Source organism: Xyrauchen texanus, chromosome 3, assembly GCF_025860055.1.
Source record: "Xyrauchen texanus isolate HMW12.3.18 chromosome 3, RBS_HiC_50CHRs, whole genome shotgun sequence".
In the NCBI taxonomy this organism is placed as follows: domain Eukaryota; kingdom Metazoa; phylum Chordata; class Actinopteri; order Cypriniformes; family Catostomidae; genus Xyrauchen; species Xyrauchen texanus.
Window position 1 is genome coordinate 47,698,290 of NC_068278.1, and position 18,830 is coordinate 47,717,119.

The window sequence follows — 18,830 nt, forward strand, 5'->3', positions numbered from 1 at the left end:
AACATATAAAACAATTTCTTCTGCTCTATCTTATGTACTACTCCAGCAACAATTAGAACTGTTCCTCATTTTATAAGTCACATTTTATAAGTCACATTTTATAAGTCGCTCTGGTTAAAATTGTCTGTTAAATTACTAAAATGTAAATTTTAAATGTGAGTAAATGCCCCTGGGAAATATATTTACATTTATGCATTTGGCAAAAAGTGCACTTATTACAGGGACAATCCCCCCCGGAGCAACCTGGAGTTAAGTGCCTTGGCTCAAGGACACAATGGTGGTAGATGTGGTGATCGAATCAGCGACCTACTGATTAACAGTTATGTGCTTTAGCCCACTACACCACAACAACTCTGTGATAAGGAAATACATTATCCCTGCAGACTAATGCAACAGTAATATGCCTCCAACTCCCAGCGTGCAGACAAGATCAACCAGCACATGATTGTCTCTTTGAGACCCAAATATTTGTCTGGCTGCCTGGCTGATCAGTTTCTATAACAAATCAAATGGCATGTCACCTGTCTTTGTTGCTGAAGTCCATGCCCAGCAGGATGTTTTCCTCTGTGTCTTGTCGGCCATTGGTGTAGACCACCACCATGTAACGCACACGGTCTGACCATGCACTCTCTAACAGCACTGCCTGTACATTACAGGTGAAATTTACAAATTTTATTTTAATTGACACATTTCATAATGTGCATGCGCAAATTAGATTTGAGATCTATAGCACATGGGTACGATTATCAGTGAATCTGTCTTATCTACAGTAATATATATGTCTATTTTTGAGCTTTAAAGCTCCTGGTTACAATGTGCTTTTGTTATATGAGAAAGACTTACATTTGAACATGCTTAAAAATGTAAAAGTCATAAAGGATTGGAATGACATGAGGGTGAATAAATGAGGACAAAAGTTTTAATGTTTGCGTGAACCATTCCTTTAATCACTTACGGTACCGTTACACTTTCTATTCACAGCTGGAAATCGTTTTTTAAGGCAAATGCACAGTAATTAACATGTCACAGATAGAGTAAATGGCAGTGGAATTAGTTTACATTTTACCATAGAAACCGCTGGTAATTCATTTCAATGTATTTCATGGAATAATAAATACAGTAAAAGAAAACAGTCTCCTGGCAACAAGTAGACAATAAAACCCTTTTAGCATATCTGCATATCTCATTGCTAAAAGGTTAGTCTCTGACAGAGTGTGTGTGTGTGTGTGTGTGTGTGTGTGTGTGTGTGTGTGTGTGTTCTTACAAGTTTGATACGATCCTCGGAGCGAAGAATGTTGATCATCACCTGTAGATGCTGAGGTAATTCACCTGTTGAGTGAAACGATCATTATAAAACAAAACAATCCATGACAACAATTTTATTTCAACTGACATTACCGTCATGTCAAGCCCATATCTGAAATCAATAGAATAAAAACACAACCATAAAATACATAAGGTGATGTCATACAGCTACAGTAAGGAATGAATGATTCACACTTAGACGGTTGACTATGAAAGTGAGGAGTGAACTGAGGTTTATTAAGAGCAAGCAGGCCAAGAAAACGCCTGCTGAGTGATCCAAATCAATCTTTAAGTATTGGGTGGGAAGACAACATTTTTGATTAACGTTCTTATGGTGCTGTTGATTTTATGAGCCTACAGAGTACAAATTGTGCAAATACACACAGATGTAATGTGAAGAGAATGTGCTTTCAGAGATGAAAAAAAAAACTTTCTTGTGTGTACATGACTAGCATAATGCAACATGTGACCAGGGGTCGCCCGAAAGTTTAACTGAAGGTATTCTGTCATTAACTAAGTTTTGAAAACGTTAAAGGATAATTTCAAAATTTCATTTTGACAGATAAAAAAATAAAACACCTGGCCTATTGTGTTTCTTACTTTAAAAAAAATCAAACCGTTAAGGATGCCAATAGGGATCCAAGTGAAGAAAAAGGGGAGATATTGGGATACAATTCAAGGGACGTTCATTAAATCGGGTTACCAGGTTGCAAGACCACAGTGTCTGTTGTCTTTTTCACATTCCAAAGTGCAATGTAATTATGGCCGGATTTATCGCCCATCGATTAATCGTCCACAATGTCAGTCGTCCATGCTTTTAGTGCTTTCATTATTAAAAAATGTTAATATTTTGAAAGCTATGTCAAGACAATATCTACAACCGGAAATGGAATAATGTTTGAAAAAATTTAAACAACGATGGATAAAAGTCTATACGAAGAGTATAATGAAAAATGTGCACAACCCAGTCCATTAAAAACATGGATTTGTAGCACAAACTCTGTACGAGTTATGTTACAGTATACTCAAATGATTGCTTGACCATAAACCCGCAAAAAGTTCTAAGGCATTCTGCCCATTGCAAGTTAAAATTGTAGGTGTCGATAATTATAAATCTGACAACTTGTCAATCATCTTTTTCGAGCCCCTCCCACTTTGATGAAATAGTCAATAAAACAAACTAACCCTTGGCTACATAAATCTTTATTCATTCCATTCTTCTATTTTACACAGACAAACTAACCTTCTTGACCTTTGAGTACAGTGCATTTCTACCCAAACAAACCCTCTCCTAGATTTGTAGGCTTTGGCAGAATCCATGCAGCTATAATGTAACTCAATTGAGGATTTATTATGAGAGGTTTTGTTATTGTGAGTCACTCCTTATGACTAAAACAGCAATAAGATACACCGATCAAACAACTGCCTAATATTGTGTACGTCCCCCTCGTGCCGCCAAAACAGCCCATTTTGAGATGCTATTCTTCTCAGCACAAATGTAAGGAGTGGTTATCGGAGTTACAATAGACGTTGTCTGATCGACCCAGTCTGGCCATTCTCTTCTCACCTCATTCATCAACATGGAGTTTCCATTACAGAACTGCCCCTCACTGGATGTTTTTGGCACTATTCGGAGTAAATTCTAGAGAAAATCCCAGGAGACCAGCAGTTACAGAAATACTCAAACCAGCCCATCTGGCATCAAAAATCATGCTACGGTCCAAATCACTGAGATCACATTTTACCCCATTCTGATGGTTGATGTGAACATCAACTGAAGCTCCTGACCCATATCTGAATTATTTTTTACACTGCACTGCTGCCACATGATTGGCTGATTAGATAATAGCATGGATGATTTTTGGTGCCAGGGGGGCTGGCTCCTCCGTCCTCCGGTGGATGGCCTCGGCTGCTCCTTTGGGGTGGATGGTAGTGCCATGGACTCTACTACGGCGCATCCCTCCTCCTTCCCGGATTTCAGCACCAGAGTAAAGGGATTAATGGAAAGGAGGCGGCGAGAACCGGCTTGAGAATATAAATAATAATTTAATATCAAACTGAACCAAAAAGACAAACACTATATTGTCGGACAGCTGTCCGTAAAGCTCTCTCTCTCTCTCTCACTCTCTCTCTCCCACCGCAGTCTCCAGTCGGACTTCATCCCTCACTGAGGCTCGATTAGCCTGATTAGGGGCCGGGTGTGCGAACTCCCTGTTATTCTATTCTATTCTATACAAAATGAAAGTTTGAGAGTTTAAAATGTATATTTCCTATTGACACTAAAGCTAAAGATAAATAATCATCGTAAGACAATTGTTTTTGCGAAACCTCTTATGCCCTTTTGCATAGTACTGTATGTTTAGGAACACTTACTCTAATATCTGAATGATTTTCTTAAATTTCACTCTACATTATGAAGAAAAAAAAAGCAGCACAGGTGCAAAGCCATCTGCAAATATTTATGGTGTATCTGACTTTAGGAGGACGGTGTTTAATATATCACTGATATTATTTTAGATCGTCTAGTCCACGGCACTATGAAAATGCAAATAGAGGTCCTATGCAGATAGGACCAAAATAAGATGGAAATCTATGCCACTAACAAGATAAAATGAGGGCTTATGAAGAAAATGTCAGCACTGAGATAAGATATTTGTGGTTGTTTTACATTCTAAATGAGTACAGAGAATTTGCCTCATGAATAAACGTCAAACTGTGAGAAGGTCTTCGGAGCATTCACCCTCTAAGAGAACATTCTGTACCAAGACTGAATACTACACAGAGGAAGAGAAACCCTACAACGTCTAGTCTCAGTTAGTCATCCGCTGTTTCTCAACAGACGGCTGACTTCTCTACCTTTTACTGCTATGATGCAACGGTCCTTTTTCAAATGATCTAATTCTAATTTAATTTCAGATCCTCTAGGCCAAAGTTCACTGAAGAAGTCTGACATGCATCAATGTTTGCAGAAGTCACTTTATAGGAGGCTATTGTCTTTTTCCTCTTGTGATTGACAGGTAGCCCAGTGCTTATTCTCACATTTGACTTGACTTACAAGTTGATGACACCATTTTAAACCCCATCAGCCCTGCAGGCAGATTCTATGTAAAAACAAAGGCACTCGTCAAACCTGTGTTAACTTGCCTCTGATTAGCACTAGTGATGCGTTCAAACATGACACTTCAAATTAAAAACCCTGTATCCCATCAAGAAGTCAGGCAACAGCTAAATATTAGCCAGCTGACAAAACAGATGCTCAGTAACATCAGATGATGTGAGGTGTTTATAATTGGATGAAGAAAAAAAAAAAATCTGTCTAAACCTGCTGTCATATGAGGGGCTGTCTGCAATGGCGAGAAAGAGTCCAGAAACCCTGAGGGCTTTTTGCGTCTGTGTGGGGATTAGTTTCTCTCATAACAGACAAAAAACACCCAGAGCAACATACATGTTTAGCAGTAAACAGGTCCTTCAAAATTGCCATGTTCAATAAATTCAACGTGTCATACATGTTAGAAGGTGCTTGACGACTGGCGGAAAGGACATCTGACATTGTGAATTTGTCAGTGTTGTGACTACGGACAGACATACCTTGATTGACTAAACTAACCAGATCAAAGGAAGAAAATCAATAATGCTCTTTAGATGTTAGAAACAGACTAAATATTGTAATATTTTTTTTGTTTTTGAAAGAGACATGGCCCAAATACAGAACTGTTGTTTTTACAGAAACTTTTTTGAATCCGGCCTTGTCGACCACATCCCCCAACTCTCCCCCTCTACTTTATAGGACAGTGGAAACAAGGCAAGAAAGGCAAAAGGCCTATTAACAAAATAATAATAATACTTAATGTTTTAGTTTTAGAATTTGCATATTGGTGTGAGTGAAAGTGTGTGCGTGTGTTTGTCTTTGTGTTTGTCTGTGTGTGTGTGTGTGTGTGTGTGTGTGTGTGTTGGACTGGCCACCTGTCTAGGGTGTTTTCCCGCCATAAGACCGAGACAGCTGGGATAGGCTTCAACACTACCCGTGACCCTATATAGGATAATAGGCTATAGAAAATGGATGGATGGGTGGATGAATGTAGTAACCGTTTTATAAAAGCAAATGGTTTGCTGTGTAGTGCTTAACAATGCTCTATAACCAGAAAATAGCATAGCCTCTTGTACCTTATCGCTTCCTTTTTAACTTGTTGTAGGGTTACCAGATGTCCCAGTTTACCCAGGACAGTCCTGACTTTAAGAGGTGTGTACCAGTGTCCCGATAATTCTCTAAAAATGTTTTATGTCCCGGTTTTAGCTTGCAGGCTCACATTTGTTTTCTTTTCTGAAATTAAATATTCTCGTTGTCCTTCTCGCTATTGTCTCTGGTATAATTTGCAGAAAAAAGAAGCAATTTCATTGCATTATAAGTTGACTTGACAATACTTTTAATCAAGTCTTTCAGCAAAGCAGTTGAAATGTTTTGTGTAAATAACAATACCATGGTGATGAGGTCATGCGCTTAGCACTCTCGCTCTTTGTCATCCTGTCAGTCAGCGCAAGTTAGAAATGCCCAAATAAAATGCGTTTTCAACAATAAGCTGAAAGAAGCCGATGCATTTCTTTGTGTGACACGTAAAAATGTAAACAAGTTGTTTGGCTATGAATGTTCATTTCCAAAAAATATCTGTGTGAATGAAAAGTGGACTGATGTCTTACAACTAAACTAAACAAAAAAAAGAGATCTGAATCCTTTACAGTCCAGATTCAAGTTGAAACATTTTTTTAAATAAAGAAATAAAGAAAGAAAAGGCAAAAATAAAACACTGGATTCTTTTCTACTGAGGACTTGAAGACTGGAATTACTGTTCATTTTGCTGCTATATTATCCAGTATACTAGTTAATAATAAAGTGTTTCTTAATAAGCTATACATTTATATTGAAATAATTCATAGTTAGAGGTTTGTGTTTCTTTACATATTAAAGAGCACACCCAATTAGTTCCACACAATAATGTAAAGATATCCTAAACTAATAATGCAAAACAAACAACAAAAAAAAAACAACAACAACACTGATATCGTCTTGAGATAGATATCGGCCGATACTGAGATTTCCGATATCGGAATCAGAAGATAAAAAGTGATATCGGTGCATCCCTAGATAGAACAGGCTACATGGAATTTGTACATTAAAAAAAAAAGCTAAAATGTGGCTAAACTGTGAAAAATAAAATGACAATTTTCACAAACTATATATAAAGTTATGTGCAGAAGTTAGCATGCCCCTTTTGCTTTATAAGTTAAGTTTTCACACCCCTTTCAGAATGAATACTAATATAAGAGATAAAAGATCATATTATTTATGTAGTTCTGCCCCTCAGAAGCTACATGACACAACATTTAATCTAATTTACACAAAAGTTTGCATCCCTTGGTTCTTGTGTTGCCTTCGAGCATCAAGGAATGTTTGCACCTTTTGTAATAGTGGTGTATGAGTCCCTCAATTGTCCGAAGTGTAAAAAACTGTATCTCAACATCATGTATACCACTGTTGGAAAGAGTTCAAATGTGCCGAAGATGCTGAAAAACCAAAGAATGCAAAGGACCTGGAAGATTTTTCTTAAGAAAAGTGGTCAGCTTCACTACTTAGGACAAAGCAGGGACTTATGAAGAATTATTACACAAACAGTCATTGATCATCGAGAAACTTTAGACACCTTATTAAGAATCAAGGGAATGTAAACTTTTCAACAGGACCATTTGTGTAAATTCAGTTACTTATTTTGTCTTGTGGAATATATGCAAGTATATGTTATATCAAATTCTTCAGGGAAGTACTAAATAAAAAAATAAAAAAAACTGCAATTTTATCCCACTTATTTATTTATTTTATGATAATGCACCCAACCCCCCACCAAGTGTCCTGGTTTGAGACTTTAAAAATCTGGTCACCTTAACCTATTGCCTATAGTGTAAGGAATACATTTACTACTGCTATTAAACAGAAGGATCTACCACAAACCTTCTGTGTACCCTCCAAATAAGGCTAACAGAAGTTCTGTTCCCACAGTACCAATGTGCTGAGCTAAACTGCTAATCTGGCTAATCCTCATACACACACACACACACACACACACACACACACACACACACACACACACACACATACGTACATCTGTGTCATGCTTAGCCAGCACTAAGGTCTGTCTATCAGCCCCACAGCATTTGTTGCTGAATTTAGATGTGTCTTTTGGATTTTTTTGGACAAACACCATGAAGAAACAGTCAACCTAATGTTAAAGGGATAGTTCACCCAAAATGATAATACTCTATAATCAAACATGCTTTTGCAAACTTGATTGACTTTGTATTCGGAACACAAACAATATATTTTGAAGAATGTATGGTGTTTTTTTTCCCATTCAACACAAGAGAAAGGTGTCCAAATTCAAGCTCCAAACAGTGCATAAAAGGCATCATAAAAGTATTCCACAAAATTGTAGTGGTATATTTCATCTCTTCTGAAGTGATACAATCGGTTTTGATTGAGAAACAGACCAAAATTCAAGTCCGAATTCAATATGGATGTGCACGAGTCGTTGAGTGTACATTCTGCACCAGCAACTTAAGTATTAAAATGACTACTCAAACATCGCAAAATATTTTTTTCCTTTCTGCATTTGCACGCCATGAGCAGTGCGGAATACTTTGCAAGATTTTGTGAGAGATTCAGAGGGAAAATACAGTTACAACCACTGAGGGAAGAAGATATCATGGTGTCTGTGCTTCTGCAAAGCAAAATTACATTACAAGTAGGCTTGGGATCGATGCCTTTTTCATGCATCAATAACTGGAAGATTTTCCAGATGATTATCGATATACATATTGATTTTTTTCAGATATAAATAGGGCTGCTCGTTGCACAATAGTATTTGACTCTTCAGACATATTTCTTAACACAACTTTAATAAAGTGTGAGCTGCAGGGTAAATTAAAGGGGGTCGCATACTGGTAGATGACATGGCGCATTGTAAAATTAGAAACAATAATTTATTTTTACACCGCCAACACTCAGCGTCAACATTCAGTGGCCAGCATGAGGTTGTCAGTTGTCTTAGGGCCGCTTCACACCGAATGTGTTTTGTGTCTGATCGTGCTGTTTTTCAATAGTTTTCCTATGGAAACTTGCGCTTGACGGAAGTCTTTTTTTACAGTGTCTCATGCAGGAGTACCACATTTTTAAACGCTTTCAGATGTTGCAGTACAAATAATCATTATCAATAATTTAGACAAAATGGAAAGATTAAAGAACTAAAATTATGGATGACTGACAAGCATGAGTTGAATAAGCAGAACATTTCTATTTATTAATTTGTCAACATTAATAAGTCAACAGTTTAAATCATTGCATCTTTAACAAACTTTACAGTTATCGTTCAATACAATTTTTAATATCAATCTGATTTACTCTCTCAGTTATGGACCAATTTTAGTTTTTTTGTATCAAGTTATCTTTTGAAAATGTATCATTTATTTAGTGAACAAATGCCTACAATAACACAATATCTGATAGCAGCTTTCCGTTAACAACATTTTCTGGCTTTTTCCCACATGCCCCAGAGATTTTTTCCATCTGGCCCACTTGCCTATGAAGTTGAATAGCCCTGGCCTACACAAAGCATTTTCAGTTACAAGTACCGGTATGTCAATTTGTGGTTTGTCAGCTTGAATAAAAGAGCTAGTCAAGGCTACATACAGAGAAATTGCAAAATAAACTTCGCCATTTCTAATCATTCTGTTTGCGCAATTACACCAGTTTCACAAACCTACAAACTGATCAATGTAATTTTCTTCATTCTTGAAGAATTACCTAAACTTTTAAACTTTGGACTACCATCTCCTATGCCACTTAAGCCCGTCGAGTGTGTGGGTGTCTGTGTGTGCTTACGCGGTCTTCAGTAAATTTTATATCACCCTCTTGTGGTCTCCCAACGCTCTTACGCCAGACTGTTAAACAGAGGCCAACTGAGTGTATTGAAAGAAAGCAAATTGGGCTTCTAATATAAATTTGGGCATTTTAATAAATCAATGCCTCAAAACTATATCAATAAAATAACTTGCCGATCAATAATCAATATATCGATATTTTATGACATCCCTAATTTCAAGGCATTACCTGTAATATTTTGATTCTTATTGAATTTTACTCTATTTGTATTTGGTTCTTGTTGGAGTCATGCAAACCAACGGATGACGATCTACTTTATGGGGGAGAGATACGAGGAACCTTATCAGACCAGTATGTTTGTGTGTGCGTGAAATCTCTTAACACAAGCAGAGTCGATTTAATAAAAAGCAAACTTTCACCACTTGTTTTTCTGAAAAATAACATGTGAAATTATAAGAATTTGATAGCCTTTTTATAGCCTTGTGCCATCAGTATTGGTTTCTATGTAACGTCCGGGTGAGAGAAAATATTTTAGCTGTTATTTTTAAATATTTTTTTGTTTTTCATTTTTATTAATGCACATTATTAATTAAAAAAAAATCCCCAAAGAAAAGCATAATTTGTTGAAATTTTCTTAATTTGAAACCATTTTAGGTAATGTTTGTGAATAAAATGATAAATTTAATGTATGTGTCATACGTGTTATTTTTTACATGCATTTTAATTTACAAGTATCTCATTTTTTGTGGGTTACAATACACAATTACAAAATTACTTGAAAATGGACATCCCTAGTATTCACTGTAAATCTTGACATCCGATCCAGCTGGAACACTGTGCAGGCATCAAGAGTGTGATTCACTGATGCTGCACGTGGTTGCCACTCAATCCCGGTATCATTATACATTAAAACGATGCATTTTCAATTTCTTGTGTTTACAATCAATCTTTTGGGAACCGCAGTACATTTAAAAATTAAACTTGCCGACACTCTGTCTGGTTTGCGTACAGTGCTCTGTGCATGCATAAAGCACATGGAGGTGTGTGAAAGAGATTCTTGCATGTGCTAAGAAGACGTCAAGATTTTTTAGAATCAATTTTGTCCATTTCTTCCATAAAGCTATTGTTTTGCTTCAAGACATGGAATATATAACTTGAATCATTTTGGAATTATTTTAAGCTACCTTTATGTGCTGTTTTGAACTTAAAGGTGTTCCTCATTGACTTGCATGGTATGGAAAACACCTCATACATTCTTCAAAATATCTTTGTTTGTGTTCCACAGAGGAAAGAATGTGATACAGTTTGGAATACGATGAAGGAATTATAATTTTTGGGTGAACCATTCCTTTAAGGCGTAACTAATGTCTTAATGACATTTGCTGCGACTTGGTGTGATCTGTGATTAGATTTAATATAAAGGTTTTCCATCCCTTCAAAACAGCAGGCATGGACTCACCTGCTTGTTTGTGGTAAGGTTGACCTCTCTGACCTTGTGGACAACTGCCCTGCTGCAAAAAGAGAGCAGCCCCCTTCACCATGAAGAAGCTCTCACTTAGACTGCAAAAGAAAGAGAAAAAGAAAAGGATAAAGTGAAGAAAATGCAACAACAAATGCAACAATCGAATCATGATTCCATCAATTTACTTCACCAAAATAAATTAGAGTAAATTTCTGTAACTTTGCTAGATTAAGATTTGCTTTCAGAAAGAGCAATGTGTGGGTTTTCCCTTCTCCAGCAACAGATTGTTGGTTTCTACATGCATACATACAGTCCAAACACGGTGTTCAGTTAACTGATTTAGCTAGTTCCAAACCCTCAAATCCCTCATATCAAGCAATTTCAGCATGACACAAAATTCAGTGTGCCGCAAATTTCTTTGGAAACTCCAATTCTAGAAATATTTACAAATTTTACAGACAGACTTTTTAAAATCAGATTATGCAGCCGCTCTATAGAAAAACAAAGCATCTGATAAATGGCTAAATGTTTGCAGAAAACTTTAATCCAACTGGGTTGAAATTTGCATGTTATACAACACATCTCACCAGCAGGTGAGATCTGTTCACGACAGGTGCTGTAGGTTTGTGATCGAAGGTGCGGCAGCAATTAGTCTGACATGGTATTTAACACATTTATTGTAAACCACCTGAGCCTCACTATTATTCTAATGCACTGTGGCACAAGTAAGTTTTCATGGAAACCCTGTGCTGGGAAAGACAGCACCTAAAGCTGGTCAGGTGAGAAATGTGCAACAAAGTGGTATTAAATCGATGGCTTTTCCTGAAAATGAAAAAAAAAAAGGACAGTACATTGTTTCTCTATATCTACTGGTAGTGCATGAAGCTGGCAACAAAAAGGTCATGGAGTTGTGATGGTGTAGTGGTCTAAGCACATAACTGGAAATCTGGTAATCAGAAGGATGCTGGTTCGAGGCCCACAGCCACCACCATTGTGTCCTTGAGCAAGGCACTTAACTCCAGGTTGCTACAGGGGGATTGTCCCTGTAATAAGGGCTCTGTAAGTCGCTTTGGATAAAAGCGTCTGCCAAATGCATAAATGTAAATGAATAAACTCTACAGACAAATTTATTCAATGAAAAAAAAAACAATTATCCTGAATGAACTAAAGCACCCTAGGCGAACAAAGCTTATCCAAGGATGGGGGGAAAAAAATCTCATAATTTATTAAATATTTTTCTCCAAAACATGTTTGCCACAATTATTGGCACCCCTACAAATTCTTATGAGTAAAATATTTCTGAATATATTCCCATTCATATTTTACATTTTAAGTAAACCTAGGTGACTAGGAACATGAAATTGTTCAGTCATGACTTCCTGTTTCACAGGCGTATATATAAGGTAAAACACAAGCCAAATTCTCTTCACATCACAATGAGTAAGAGAAAAGAATAAGAGAGGAAGCCATATTGAAGAATAAGAGAGGAAGCCATATTGAGGTTCTATTGAAAAGTACCTCATGCCCACAGTTAAATATGGTGGTGGATCTTTAATGTTGTGGGGATGTTTTTATGCCAGAGGTCCTGGACTTCTTTTTCGGATACATAGCATCAATTACCAACAGATGAAATGTCAAAACCTGATTGCCTCTGCCAGAAAGCTTAAAATGGGCCCTGATTGGATCTTCCAGCAGGACACTGATCCAAAACCACCATCAAAATCAACACAAAAATACTTCACTGACCACAAAATCAAGGTTCTGCCATGGCCATTGCAGTCCCTTGACCTGAACCCCAATGAAAACCTGTGGAATGAACTGAAGAGAACCATTGTGGACCTCGGAATTTGAAGGGCTGGTGAGATTCTGTATGGCGGAATGGTCTCAGATCCCTTGCCAATTGTTCTCCAACCTCATTAAGGCATTATAGGAGAGGACCCAGATATATTATCTTGGAAAAGGGAGGTTGCACAAAGTATTGAATAAAAACAATAATTGTGCCACACATAAATTTGACAAAAATATATACTTTTTTTTATAAAACCTGTGTTGTGTTTGCAATTGTTTGAAATCCATTAGAGGATCAATTTTTGTGAATATTTTGAATGAATGATCAACAGGACAAACAATAAATAAATTTTTCACAGCCTTCTTTGCTCATATTTACAAAGGGTGCCAATATTTTTGGCCACAACTGTACATGTTTGGCTGCAGCTTCCCAGTGAAATGTCTAGCGGGGGGCACCAAAACGGAGTGAAATGATTGTTGTAATCAGACAAGGTTTTTAAGGTGAATATTAAATGGATGTTTTAATGAGGAAAACATACCTCCTTAACCTAAAACTTTAGCCTAAACTAAACCAATAGTGTTAAAAAAGATAAATGAGAGTTGAACAAAACAGATATCCTTACCCTTAGCTAACGCTTGAACCTAACCATGTTTTAAAAGCAAATTCGACATAAAAAGCACATTTACTGAAGCATCCACGTTATTTGGTGTCGCTTCTATGGCACTTTAGCTTCACTTTCAGTCCAAGCGTCCTTGGCTGGGCTCAAAGTCCGGTGTGTAAATGTAAGTGGGCCTGTAATACAAGCATAACATTTTATAATTTTTCAAAGGATGCATTAGAGTAAAAGTGTTTCAATATCATAAAGCAGGGTATGAGTAATAGAGTGAAAAAAATGCATTTATAAAGACTTTAAAAATAGTACCCGTGATTTGTCTTAAAGTGAATAAAACGCACAATTGTTGTAGTGCCTCTAGTGTTCATTTAAGCAGGAAACTGCAGCAAAACATAGAAAGCGGCACATAAAACTCAGTTTGCAAAAATGTAATTTGCATTCTATTAGACTAGATTGGAAATCTCTCTCCATGCATTTGTCATGGCCATGTTGTCTTGAAATTTGAGCTGAAAATTTGGTTGTTTTTTTGAACAACCTCTGACCGACTGGCTTCAAAGTAATTCATTTTAAATGTTAAGATTAGGTAATCTCCTCAGGTGGCATGTGCAATTGTAAATAATCTCAAACCAGCCTGTTTAGCCTTTTGGACATTGCGCTGGCATACTGTATGGTACAATAGAATCACGAGTGAGTCTCAACTCAAAGTCCTTTCTTGATCATGTTCCCCCTTTGAAAAATGCCATAAATATAACTTAAAAAAATATAGGCCTACAATACATGTTTTTTCAGAAAGATCAGGGGTGGATATTTAGGAGTGGCTACTCAAAACCATCAGGGGTTAGGCAGCAAAAACATTTCAGGGGTCACATTTCTTTCTAGCCCTGCTGTGGCTGTGACCCTTTGCTGACTCATCCCTCTCATTTTCCTGACTGGACTTCCAGTGTCTCAGCACTCAGGAGCGAAGCAGCCCTCTACCATCACATGATAAGCAACCAGCAACAAAACTTGCTTTGTGTCCCTGACCTCCCCCAACCCTTCGCTTTCTTTCTCTCCTACTTCCTCCTCCTCCCTTTCTCTTATTCCCAACTTCAACTTTGTCACCCTCCCTCCAAAAACCTTGAGGGTGTCAGCGGATCACAGAGCCTTTTGTTTCCAACCTCTTCTCTTTTGTTTCTTCTCTCCCTGCCGTTTTCTCTTTCTGTCCGCCTCTCTAAGCGATTTATGCGAAGGCTGGGAGCAGCTCAGCACCAATGGGCTGATGGATTGACTCACAAAAGTGAGACAGACAGCTGAAAATCAAGATGCACAAGCCCTGAGCAAAACATACTCATCCAAATTCATCTCCAAGGGTGTAATTATGATGCAAGCAAGATTCACATGTCTTTGTCCAAGTTTCACTTGTGTACTTTATATTTGGCTCCAGGTGGTCATGTGGTACCCGGTATTTGTTCAACAGCCTTTCAGTAGAACATCTGGAATCAAAACTTAATGACGAAATGTGTAATATTTATTAATGACAAAATACATTCTTCTATCCAAGCTCAATATGCAGAGACAACTACAAGTAAGCCATTTGTAGATTGAGTTCCCCCAAAAATTTGGATTTGTGGCACCAAAACATTGCTCTGTTTGTTAGAAAATACTGATTATCTTGACATGGCAACATTGAATCAACCAATGGTGTGAGTTTAGGGCAGGGTTATCCATTTTGCCGACCAATGACATATAGGGAGAGTGTTCAGAAAAACAGTTTGAAACTTTGCACAGTTTGAGACTGTTGGAAATAAATCTTGTGGCACATTTATGAGCTCACCATGTTAATACACCTTGTGGCTGGTCAATATCTGACTCATCATTGGTTGGCTTATGGCACTTCCTCAAATGTTTGACAAAGGCTGATAGTTTCATTCAATCCGAGTCTTGTGTATAAATCACCAACTGGTTACAAGACACTATCTCACTTCACTACACAAATGCATCAGATTTGCACATCACTGCAAAGTACAGTATCAAATACATTTGCATTAGGTAAATATACAGCCAACAGCTCTTTATTGCTGACAGTAATTTAATCTAAAGTCATGATTTATTTGGCACAGCATAGCAAACATTATTTGGGAAACAACCCTCTGCATGTCTCTTGAAATAAGTGGTACATCCACTCTTATATAATGCACACAATTTGTGCGTCAAACTCAATTCAGGTCAAATACAAAACGCAAAATCAGACAACCACATGCCTTTCTTTCAAATATGCAAACAATATCACTACCTCCCAGAAAACGTTGACAATCATGCTTACATAAGAGAGGGGGGGGAGAGAAAAAATAAAAGAACCTTAACAAACAAACCTACATATAAGCTCAGAACAATACTCATACGAGAAGCATTAATTTTTCAGTTCAAATGCAAACAAAGTATGAATTTATCATCTGCATGAAAATTCCTTAGACTAAAGGGCCAGCTGCCATAACAAGGTCAGAAATGACCCAAAACAGTACACTGCAGATTTACCTTTCTTTATCAGCTATTGCTAATTATATTGACATAGTAAATACCTTTTTAGATACAGTGGTGTCGGAGTAAAATTATTTTTAAATTGTCCAATTTAATTTTTTAAAATGACAAATGATTAGGGCTGTGAATCGATAAAAATAAATTAGCTCGCACAGTTCTCTGTAATTAACTCGGTACATGGTATATTAAACAAATATTACATTATAATCATAAATATATTTACTTTATACTTTGCCTCAAATAACTTTCAAGAAATAGGTTAGTCATGTAAAACATTTTTTATAGATGTTTAGTGTTATTTAGACAAATGTTTACAGGTATAAATCTTTGTCAAGTCAAAAAAATTATATTTTTCCAAGTTGTAATTAAAGTTGGGCAAAATCTGCCATTTTCCTGTGAATTTCTTTTTAATAACAGGATCAAATGATCAATATTGATCAAATCAATATTCAATTTATATCAAGCTTTATTGGCAAGATCAACTTAAATGTACATAGCCAATGCATTATTAGACACTAAACATACAGATCTAAAAACAAAATTGGATGCTAAAATGTTTAGTTTGCTGAAATTTAAAATCTCAAAACTATTATTTTCTCTGGGTGTCGTTCAGTCTCTATCGTGCACACACTAGGTTTTGCCTTGACAATGACTGGTTCAGATGACAATGACTGGTTCAGTGAGTGGGCGTTTTTGGGCGACGTGAAGAGATACAGCAGCTTGCTTGTATCTCTCCCACACTTGGCTCGACACTTGCAGGTGAAGCTCCATACTCCAGACAGAAAATCAGCTCCAGTGTTTATTATGTCTGCGACATGCATCGCAAGTAATGAATAAGCATGCACTGCTCCACACAATCAGCTTCTGTGCTAGAATATATATGGCACAGGAAATGGGGAAAACATTAGTGAAGTTTCAGGAAGTAAAAAACAAATACTGAACTAACTGCGCCAATAATTATATATTTTTTTAATATGTTAAACAATCAACTATTAATCGTAGAGAAATTAATGTGTAATTTAATTCCATTTCCCAGCCCTACAAATTATATTATCAGCTAAACAATTTTAGTAAAAAAAATAAAAATTAACATGAATTTCAGACTTTGAGTATTTGCCATGTATGATCCATATTATTCCAACATAATTTGAGAATGTCTTGTGTAAGACTTGTCTTATGTCTTGTGTGCTTCAATGGAAGCAAGGAAATCTGAACTTTAATACAAAATAGTAAACATGTTCAATGTCACAAATTTTCATATTGGCATATGATTAGTGACCTACAAATGGTGCAGAATCTTAAATATTTCATACTAATATTACCTCGTAATATTTCTTTGTTTATAATTTTCGTGAATCATAAACAATTTAATTTCCGGTTTTAGATATTAAACCTCAGATTTTCTGACTTTTGGGCCCCACTGTAGCTCAGACCAACACTCATCTCAGAAGCATTAGTTCTCATACTAAAGACAAATATATAGTATGCATTATAGTGTCTGCATGAACATTTCCTATACTGAATGGCCAGCTGCCACAACTGGGTCACACATAGCCCAAGTTGTTGTCTTAAATATCACTTGTGATACTGTACTACTTGATGCTAGATCCAACACAGTCAATCTATAGATGTGAACTGCACTGTAAGTACATTGCAAGTGCAGAAAATTTATTTGAGTTATACCAATTTATCCTGATTCATTAATTTACTCACTCACATGTGGTAGATCTGTCTCTGTGTGACAAATGCATTATCCACAAAGTATGGCAGCATCTTCATCACAACATCCTGACAGGAGTCCACGACCAGATGCATCCTGCTGGCTGCAAGGAGCTCTCCTTCACCCCGGTCTGCAGCAGCGTGCTTCGGTCAGTTATGAAAGAGGGAACATATCGCGCAGAGAAGAGGAGAGTCTCTTCTACAACTTGGTCTGACGCTGTCTGAGTGCGCGAGCAAGTTCCTGCTGTGCTTTGCTGCGGCTTGAGTCACCACACGCTCTCTCTCTCCCTCCCTCTCACTCTCTGTCAGATAATAGAGGAAAAACCTGTTCCCTTCTCTTTGCAATTATTCAGGAAGAGATGAAGCACACAGTGTTTTTTTGTGCATGAAGTGGTCTGTCCTCTAAAATTAGTTTTCAGAAGTCAGAACTATGAAAACTAAAAAGAAAACTAAATTAAAACTACACAAAAATACATTTTATATGAATTTTATAATCAAAGTATGTAACTTTTTACAAGATGTATAAAACTAACAAAAGCAAAACTACATTTTTAAAAAGGACAAATAAAATAGAAAAAAAACTATTAATAACTATAACAACCCTGCAGACCACAGAGATCCTGGTGTCTGTCTTGCAGAATGAAATGGCTTTATGTCAGCAAAGCTGACAGAGATAGAGGAGAAAGCAGAGAGACTGAGAGAAAAAAAAAGAAAAAAATCAAAAGAAAACAAAAAAAAAAAAAAAAAAAAAAGATCTCAGTGTCATAGAGTTTGTTTGTCTAGCAGTAAAAATAAAAACTTTTTCTTGTTCTGATAGATGATAGATGACAGAAAGAAGCGTGTTTGCTGTACTTCCAGTCACGGAAAAAGAGGAACAACAAGAGACAAGGACACAAAAGCAAAACAGGCAACAGCTGAAACAAACACGTTGATCTCCTCAATGCTTGCCACGGCGTAAAATTATTTATATCAAAATCCTCAGTGCCAGCATCACATGGGCTAAGCATGGGCAGCAGTGTCTCTGTGCCTGCCATTTCAGGACAAACCGATGGAGGCTCCTTGAAATCTCATTAGGAACCCCCCTCCCTGTGTGACTGTCCTTAGTAGACTGCAATACGTGCACACTCTACCAACCATCTGTACTCCAGTATCTGCCCGTCAACACTGCAGCTTGACTTAAGTTCAGAGTACTATGGCTCTATTCCAAAATCTAGTAAGCTGCCTTGCTATCTACTGCCTACACAAACAGCTGCATTCTATAGGCTCGGGTATACTTTGTTTTTCCACGTTACCGGATTGTCTCACACATGGTCGAGCGCTGAGCCTTTCAAAGTATACTCTTTTGACAGAGTGTGAAAACAGACATGTTCAACATACTACGGTATGACTGCTTGTGATGCTCTTTTAGTACAGTAAACAGCAGGTTCATGCACCAACGATGCACACAGACGAGGACTGTCCACCTCTAACCTGTCTGGGCCGCACGCGGACAATCAAA

General features: G+C 37.1%; 1 protein-coding gene across 3 annotated transcripts in view; it reads right to left on the bottom strand.

Annotated features, from left to right (window-relative positions):
* The window catches only part of ssh1a (slingshot protein phosphatase 1a), a 51,691-nt gene that overhangs the window by 16,182 nt on the left and 16,679 nt on the right, over window positions 1-18,830 (bottom strand). The window contains exons 1-4 of one of the 3 annotated variants that reach the window (XM_052104721.1): window positions 17,331-17,571; window positions 10,692-10,792; window positions 1,265-1,329; window positions 522-643 (exon numbers count right to left, since the gene is read on the bottom strand). In XM_052104721.1, the coding sequence (XP_051960681.1) occupies window positions 522-643; window positions 1,265-1,329; window positions 10,692-10,792; window positions 17,331-17,428 (386 nt within the window). In that variant the 5' untranslated portion in view covers window positions 17,429-17,571. Of the gene's footprint in view, window positions 1-521; window positions 644-1,264; window positions 1,330-10,691; window positions 10,793-17,326; window positions 17,572-18,830 lie in introns of those variants that run through there. The other 2 variants (XM_052104729.1, XM_052104712.1) reach the window with 2 other exon arrangements.